This window comes from Oryx dammah, unplaced genomic scaffold (genome assembly GCF_014754425.2).
Source record: "Oryx dammah isolate SB20612 unplaced genomic scaffold, SCBI_Odam_1.1 HiC_scaffold_8, whole genome shotgun sequence".
Classification (NCBI taxonomy): domain Eukaryota; kingdom Metazoa; phylum Chordata; class Mammalia; order Artiodactyla; family Bovidae; genus Oryx; species Oryx dammah.
In genome coordinates, this window is record NW_024070192.1 from 53,177,685 (window position 1) to 53,186,778 (window position 9,094).

General features: G+C 50.5%; 1 protein-coding gene across 1 annotated transcript; it reads right to left on the reverse strand.

Moving 5' to 3' along the window:
- Nucleotides 1-1,390: 1,390 nt before the first annotated feature.
- On the reverse strand, nt 1,391-8,630 carry DYNLL2 (dynein light chain LC8-type 2). Its single transcript, XM_040244246.1, has 3 exons — nt 8,340-8,630; nt 5,462-5,600; nt 1,391-3,432 (listed from the first exon to the last, which is right to left on the reverse strand). The coding sequence occupies exons 2-3, from the start codon at nt 5,591-5,593 to the stop codon at nt 3,295-3,297; spliced, it is 270 nt and encodes an 89-aa protein (XP_040100180.1). The 5' UTR covers nt 5,594-5,600; nt 8,340-8,630; the 3' UTR covers nt 1,391-3,294.
- Between the last annotated feature and the right edge of the window lie 464 nt (nt 8,631-9,094).

Sequence of the window (9,094 nt, forward strand, 5' to 3'; positions counted from 1 at the left end):
GGCCAGTTCTGACAGTGGCTGCATCCCTCTGCCCCAGCTCCCATCAGCTTTCCACAGCCCTTTTGTAGTCCACCCTCCCATGCAATCCTCCTGGGTCCCAGGGGGTAAGGGGCTCGTCAGGAGTCTTGCAAGATTAACCTAGATGAACACCAACTACCTACCTGGGCCAGAGTGCATTGTCCATAGTTGCCACCTAGACTGCCCCTCCCATCAGGACAGGAAGTTTTGACCCTAGAGGCACCCATCATAAATTGTGGACCGTGGCCTCACTCTCCTCCCTCAAACTCCAGTTCTGTTGAATTATTCATACCACCAAAGGTAGGAACAGAAATTGAGGTTCTAGAGCCCTCCCCCCATTACTTCCTTAGGACCTCACTGCCCTGGAGGTTCTTCTCCCTAAGATCCAGCCCATAGACTTCCTATGTGAAGGAACTTGACCTACCTAACTCCCAAAACCAAGAGCTCATTGCCCAGTTCATTTCCTTGATAGTATTTATCACTATTCCCTGTAGCTCAAATGGTGAAGAATCTGCCTGCAACACAGGAAACCCAGGTTTGATTCCTGGGTCAGGAAGATCCTCTGGAGAAGGGAATGACAATCCATTCCAGTATTTTTGCCTTGAGAATCTCATGGTTAGAGGACCCTGACAGGCTATAGTCCATGGGGGTCACGAAGAGTCAGATACAACTGAGTGACTAACACTACTACTATTTATCACTACTGGCTTTTCATTATGTATGTCAGCTCTGTCCACTAGATTGTAAGTCACGAAAGAAAAGAACTTCCTTATTTTATTCTCCTTTGTGAACAGGATCTTAGGCTCAAGTATAAAACCCAAACAGTGAATGAGAACAGAAATGAGTATAAAGCATCTCTGCTCCCTACACCCTCCACAAGGGTTATAGCCATAAGCCTAGACATAAATGGCTCAGGGTCACTGGCCTGGGCAGCTACTCTCAGAAGCATCTTAGTACTGCTGACTTCTCCAGGTGTATGTGGGCAGGAGCCCCAAGCAAGCCAAGAGATAATCCAGGAGTCAGAGAACCACTCAGGTTCCATCTTGCTGAAGTGAAGGCCCTCAGCTTCTCCATTCCTGAGTGGCTAAGACACGGTCATCCGGGCTCAACATCTATCATACAGAAGATCAAAATGTGGCTCACCAAACCATCTCCACCAATGACCCAATAAATCTCGTGGGTGAGTGCTGCTGGTTCTTTTCCTGCACTTAAGGGACCCAAGCCTTGGCCCTCCAACTAAGACCAGATTCAGACCAATCAGTATCTCTTTAGCCCCATTCTACTCCGCACTATATACCTACCCCACCCATGTGTGGCAACCCTGCCACCAACCAAGCCATCCCTCCTTTACCCCCAAAGAAACCCAAACAGCTCAGAAGTGCATCAATCGACCTTTAATGTCCAAAAGAGGCGTGGATGCAGAGCACAGGAGATGTGGCGGGGTCTCAGCCCCTGCTCCAGAAATGAGGGAGAGATGAACACAAACTAGACATTTCCAACTGGCCACACAAGTCTGGGAGGGCAGAGGGAAACAGATCTAGACATTCATAAAAAAATAAAACCTAAAACCAAGCACTCAGCTTTGTGCCCACCAAATGGTTTGATATGGGGAACTCACTCACCATCCAAGTCCCCACCCTCCCCTGTCAGCATCAAAAAGAAAGCTCAGTACACACTAAAGGCTTGGGAAGGGGGCATTCTCCTGCCTCCCTGCCAACCCCAAGGATGGACTTGGAAGAAAAAGAGAATGAGCTGGATCCCAAACCCCCCCACAGCATCAACCCTACACATGAGAGTTTTCAATGCGGTTTATAAGAATCAGTAGCTCAATCAGCAATGACATCCCCCCCATCCCCCACCCCATCCCTTTTGATCCACAGATAAGATTTCCCCAGCACTCCCTTTGGAATCTCCTACCACTAGTGACCCTGCTCCATCCCTAAATTCCTGGCTTCCCCACTGCAAGACTGACCTCCTTTGAAGTTCCCCCAAAGCCCCTCACAGCCCTTTATCACTTCCATCCTGCCTCCCACAAGAGGCTGCCACCATTCACAAAGTCACTTTCCCTCACCACTGAGACTAGGCTCCAAAATGGATGGTAGCATGGCCACCTCATCCTGGGCTATCCTCCTAAAGCCCACCTGGGAGCAGATGGCCATAGGGCAAGCAGTGTCTAGGCCAGATGGCTGAGGGGGGTGATACCCATACTCACTCCCAAAACAGATGCCCCAGAGGTTAACATAGGTCCACTTATCTACCCATATACCGGAGAGATTCCACAGCCCTGCCCCTCCCTCCCCTCTACCCCAAACCAAGATACATACACACATTCACACACATATACACAGAGGAAAATCAAGGGAAACATTGATTTGGTTTGATTGCTAAGACCTAAGAACTAGTCATCAGAAATTCCCTTGCCAGCCAACTAACAGGGGCTGCTCTAAGAGAACTCCAGAGGAATGAGAAAACCAAGGGCTAAGCAGGGAGCAGACAGGAGGGAAGAATGAAAACAAAACAAACAAACAAAAAAAATTGAGCTAATCCTACCCTCAACAGCCTCCAAGCATGAGCTCTGGCAGGAAGAATAAAAGAAGGTAATCCACAAAGACACAGCCCTTACTTAGAAACTCTTCTGACAAAGACAGCAAGACAAGTCTGCTCCCCACTCCCACACACCACAGACAAATACGTCTCAGGGCCTCTTAAAGAATCCAGCCCCACCCCCTGCCCCAAGCCGTGGAATCACAGTTCAGTGGAATATTCTCCCTGGTACTAGATCAATCCCCCTACCCTCCATCCTATCCCTCTCTCCTTGTCAATCCTAACACTGTCCCTCCCGCCGCCTTTCCTGGCCCTCCTAAAGCAGCATCCACCACCAGGAGGAGGCAGCTGCAGTTTTAGTTCCACCTCCAGAGACCTTTTTCTTTTCCCCAGCCCTCCTAGTCTTACAGGCTTTGTTGAGGGCTTTATATTTGTATAGGGAGAGAAAGAGAAAAGGGAGGAGTGGGACAGATTTCCTAGTGCAATATAACCAAAAAAAAAAAATTTAAGTCTTGAAAAATAAACATAAAGCAGCCTTCTTCCCCAGGCAACTAAACAGAAAGAAGTTTGGTTTGTTTACTGCGACACACACATGAAATCGAGTATACAGTCCATGCAGTAGCACAGCCATTGGAGAGGACATCCTGATGCTGGCCCCAGTGCCAAACAGTCCCAGCAACGCTGCCTGCTTGCCATTGCTGCCGCCGCCGCTGACACCTTCACTGTGGCCACCTAGCCTGACTTGAAGAGGAGGATTGCAACTTGACCCAAGTAAAAATAGATGAAGTGCTTTGTCTCATGTGTAACATAGCTGCCAAAATTTCGGCCCACGATACAGTGCCAGGTAGGGTTATATTTCTTGTCAAATTCCTAAAAGAAGAAAAAAAAGGAGAAGAAAGGCAATTAGGACAGCTGGAGATGAGAAATCAGAATAAGAGTCTGATTGGTTTAGCTGTCATCCCCACCCCACCCCCAGTCTATGGCTTCAGTTCTCTGAACTTCAGGAGCTCAGGTTCTAAGGTTGGCTAGAACACTCCTTCGTTAATAATATAATACCACAAAGGCTCCATTATTTCTCTCTAGAACTTTACACCTCTAACATCTCTTGTCTCTCTAGCTACCTACTCAAAAGCCCACCCCGCAATTCTTCAGCAAGGGAATCAGAAAAACCAACAGAATTAAGAACCACTCCAGTGATGTCACACAGCATTGAGTAAAAGAGAAAAGCAAGTCTCTCTGACTTGCCACTCACATTTCACACTACTAAACTAGCATTTCCAAATGCCAAAAACCAAGTCACTAGAGCAAAATGGGGACCGAACAGGAAGCAATTCTGTCTAAGCCAACTTTAAAGGCACTCCAGTGTCCCAGGCACTGTGTGGGCTGTAAGCACAGGACAAGGGCCCAGTCGTGAGATTGAGGTAATTCCCTCACTTCGCTCAGGGATTTAAGTTCAACATCAAAAGCCAGCAAGGAAATCCTCAGGACCTAATCAGACAGGCCCTGCCACCCTGTGAACCCAGCAGAAAATAGATGGCTCAGCTCTAGATGCATCCTGCCACGACCGTGAAAGGAGAGCAGCCCTCCACCACAGGCTCAGCAATGCTGCCAACCCTGGAGCTCTGTCTGCCACGAGCTCAACCATCAACTTGTTTAGTTTTCTCACAGCCTCCATACCATGACTCCAAAAGGGTATTGGCAAACAGTGGAAAGGGCATGGATCACCACACAGAGCTTTATTCCTGACTGAAGACTGTGTAACAGAGGAGACCCACAGTTGCTTCCCCATAAGCAAAACAAGAAAGCAGGACTGAATATAATCTAAGGATTCTCCTCAGAGTCCATGACTCTACACTTTCTCCCTGCAAAGAACAGAAAAGGCATCACTCAACGAGGAACCAGCACCCCTAGCAGCCTGGCTGGCTCTACATCCCTTGGCTACACACACAGAAAAAGTCTCTCAAGACTCCAATTTCCACTTCTCATACCACACAAAGACAGCAAAGAGCTCTGTAAACCCAAGGACACTATACCACCTGTATGGGCCATAATGCCATGGCTCTTAGGCATCCTTGGGATACTAGAGCTGAGAATATCAGACTGGGACTATGCCACCAATGCACATGGACCCTGACTGGAAATTAGGGACTGTGAGTACCACCTCTCACCTCTAGCTCAGCTGCCTCCTCCCTATATATATGTTAACTATATCTATTCACCCTTTCATTCAGAAATTTTTCAAGGATTAAATCTACTGCCCCAATAATGCTCATCTATTAAAAAAATATATATATATGTATATTCAAGCACACCCTTTCCTTAAGAAGGTAGGGAGAAGGTAATTAGTACATGAGTCCATTATTTTACACAGGGCAGGGGCACACAAGTCGACTTGTGGGATCTTAGTTCCTTGACCAGGGATTGAACCCAGGCCACAGCAGTGACTGCACCGAGTCCTAACCAGTGGACATCAGGGGTCCTTTTAAAGAGAGGAAAAGGAAATCTCCTACACAATGAGACTATAGGGCTATCCCATTTTAAATGATGCAGCTCCCCCAAAATTTATGATCTTATCTTATCCATTCAAACATCCCTGATCTTCATTTTGAATAGTTCTGAATTGGAACAGTTATATTTAATCTTTTAGTTTCACGCCCTGTTGTTCTGCAGTCATGTAATTATCTGTAAACACACACACACCCCAGCACAGTTAAGAATTCTTAAGGTGAATCTCTAGTAAATAAGATTGATTCCCCAATCTACCTGCTTTGCAAGTTCCCAGGGTTCCGTCTGCATGGACTACACCTACTTTCCTATGTCCCCCGCTCCAGCCCTCCTTGGGGCACAGGTGAGCTATCCATCCCTACCCCGACCACCAGCCACAGTCCTCCCAGCACACCTTCTTGATATAGGCAGCAATGTCCTTCTCTATGTTGTACTTCTCCATAGCCTGCGTGGCACAGTCAACGGCATCTTGTTGCATGTCCTCAGACATGTCTGCATTCTTGATCACTGCCTTCCGGTCAGACATGGTGACACTGCAGAAGAAGCAGAGAGGTGAGGCTGCAACCCCGTGCTCCAGGCAATGAAAAGGAACAGCTGGGTGTGGGAGACAGCAGCACAAAAGGTAAGAGCAACAGAAAATACAGACATGAAGCTTTGTAAGAGGGAGATCCTAAGATTTTAGCAGAGATGAGGTTACCAAGTCTGGGAAACACAAGGTAAATAGTTAAAAAGACATTAAATCATCAGTTTTTGTATTTAAAATGAGGCTTTTCCAACTCTAAATTTATTTCTAGTATTCTGAACAGCATCAACAGCCAAAATACTACAATATACCAGCTACCAGTTGTATCCTTGGGCAAGTTACTTAACCTTTGTGCTCTGTTTATCATCTTAAAATGGGGAATTGAGTTAACCTGAGGGCAAACCAGGTGATATAACACCTGAACATAGTAAGCCCTTGATTTAATAACCATTATTATATCATTGGCATCACAGCAGGAAGATGAATTAGGTCTGGTCCTTGAACAAGTCACTCAGCCTTTCTGCATTTGATTACTTCCATTTTAGCAATGAGGATAGCTCTCTATCAGGAGTTGCTGTAAGAATTAAAATGAGGTTATATGAGAACACTGCAAACAAGGGCAGTCTACACAGTGGTCTGTCCCATTAACCAGATTCAGCCCACCACCTGCTTTAAACAGCTTTATAAAACACTCTACAATGGCAGAGTTGCAAAGTTGCAAGAGATGATATGGCTTGTAATGCCTAAAATATTTATTATCTAGCCCTTCACATAAGAAGACTGCTAAGTCCTAGGCTACCAATGCACAATGGTGACAGAGACAACAAAAGGTAAAGAATTTTTATTTTAACTGCACTGCTTCATAACCCTGCCATCTAAGCCACTGCATTCACCCTATAGCAATCAAAGTTCCAGGGCAGACCTTGCATGGTCCCTCCTTAGGATAACAAGAATTACAAGTGGGCTGGCAAGGGCCTGCCTAGCAGTCTACGGCACATGAGGTGCCTGGCAGGAACAGAAATGAGCTGCAAAATCCTGTCCTCTGTCCTTGACCACAGTTCCTGCAGCAAAGATCTATATCCCCCCTCCCAGGTATTATTCCCCAAAGCACCACTCTGAGATCAGCCCAGTGGGCAAAAGATGCTGCTGTTTCAGCCCTATCTGATACAAAGCTACACAGGAACCTGTCTGCTCAAGCAGAGATCCCTAGTATCACTCCAGGCCACCCTGATCTGAGTCTACACTAACCTGTGGGTTGGATGGGTGGAAAAGGAAGCAGAATTCATGACTACTTCAGCCTGCACCGGATGCATACATGCCTGCTGCTAACCAGGCAGCCCTTTAGTGCATCCAGGGTACCTCTGTCTCGCACTGGCAAATTAAGCAGGGCTGGTTCCACTTCAGCAAGTGGCAGAGCAATGGGTTAGTGCCCCAGCGCCCTCTGCTTCCACACTCCTGAGAGAAAAAAATCAAGAGCCTGGAGAGAAGTCTGTGAGTACTACCTGGGGCTGAAGAGGTCAGGAGAATCCAGTTCAAGGCCTAGCCATTATGACCTGAGACAAATCAGCATCTTTTTAAAAAAATGGTTGAAATAAATGTGGCACCGTCAATGGGTTTGAGCAAAGGTACAACAGCAACACAGAATATTCTAAGGCTCACTAAGTGTGATGAAAACTAGTGTCACCTGGTGGCCTATCCCAGGTTACCACTCAGAAGGGGGCACTGTTTACAAATTCAAGGGTGGGAGTGCGGCCCGGTTAAAGTATGAAATCAGCATCCCTTTTCCCAGCAAGCTAACCAGCTCCACTGCCTCATCCTCAAAAGTCCAAAGGAACAACTTTGTCACAGTGATTAAAAGCTACCTTACCCTCCAGGAGAGCCTGCAGTTACATAATGTTGGTCTTGTGACTACAATGCCACGATTCTTTATTCCTGGCCCCCCAGGCGTCAGAGAGGTGAGGCCTAGCCCCAGCCTCCCCTGTCCAAGGTGCCAGGGAGAAAAAGGGAAGGGAGGGGCCAACGTAGCCCCTCCCTCCAAGAGGAAAAAAAAAAAAAAGCTAGGGACCTGGGCCTCCAGACTGAAGGATGACCGAGGGCCCCAGGCCAGCTGTCTCTCAGTCACGAGCCAGGGGCTCCTCTGAAAAGCAAAGAGGGCACTCCAGGACAGCTCCCCCTCCTCTATTCCCAGCCTTGCGACAAAAAGGCCAAGCTTTCGAACGACACGACCCGCCCTCCCCAGCCCCCAACACGCACTACGCTTATATTTCCTCCCTCCGGAACCCCAAGGGGCCGTCTCCCTCCACTACCCCATCCTCCAGAGGACTGCAGTCCGGAAGGCCGGCACCTGGGCGATGAGAAAGCATCCTCCCCGCCACCTCCACCCGGCCGGCCAGCCGGCCGGCCGCCCTCCCCCGCCAGGCCTGGAGCAGCGCCGGAGTGACGGGGCGTCCTCGCTGCAGGAAGGACGCCCCAGAGGGTGGCGGCGAGAGGAGCCGCGTCACGCCCGAGCCCGCTCCGCCGCTTTCCCTCGGCCTCGACACCAGGGCCTCCGTGCGCGCAGGAAGATCCCGGGGGGCTGGAGGCCGCACATCGGCAGCCGATGGCCCCAGCCGCGCCCCGAGGTCGCGAGGGTACGGGGTGGCGCAACCCTGGGCCGGAGGGGCGCCGGAGGCGTCACGCCGAAGCGGGCCTCGCGGCCGAACCTAGCGAGTCGGGCCACCGCCCCGGGGCGCCCCCACCCACCGCTCACCTTCACAGAGGCGAGTTCTCGCGGGGCCCCGGGGGAGCAGCGATGGCCTGAGGCAGAGCGCGGGCAGGGCGGTGTCCCTTCGGCTCCTCCGGCAGCAGCCGCCGCCGCCGCGGTCTCCGGCTCCCGCAGGCCCGGACCGAGCGCTCGCGCCGCCGCCGTCCGCCCTAGAGCTTTCCCGGCCGCCCGCGCTCCGCCTCGCGCCCGCCGACCCGCCTGCTCCGCGCTGGCGCCTCGCAGCTCCGCTCCGCTCCGCTCTGCCGCTGCTCTGCCGACGCGCGGTCCCCACTGAAATAGCGCCCCGCCCCCGCCCCCCCGCCGCGCGCGCCGCCGTCCGCGCTCCCCATTGGCTGGGCCCGCCCGGCCCCGCACTGCGGGCTTCTCCCCGCGCCGCTCTCGCCCCACATCTTGTTTCCTCCCACAATGCCTCGGGGCGGAGGGAGGGGGTGGGGAAGGGGAGCGGGAAAGAGTTGGGGGAGGGAGACGTGGCCTTCAGAAGAGAAAAAAGAAGTATGCAGACCCCTCTACCCACGGCTGGAGAGGCCAGGCCTAAAAAGGAATAAAGAGGCAAGGTTCAAAGTGAGGGAAAAAGAGGGAGGGGCGTCAAGACCCCAATCCTAAGAAGAATAAAAGGAAACAGTGGGATGGAGATTTCAAACGCTGGGAGCAGATGGGAAAGGGGTAGAGACCCTAACCTTTGAAAGAGGAAGGGAAGGAGGTGAAGTCATCAGCTTTAAGGAAAACAGGACTCCTTCCCT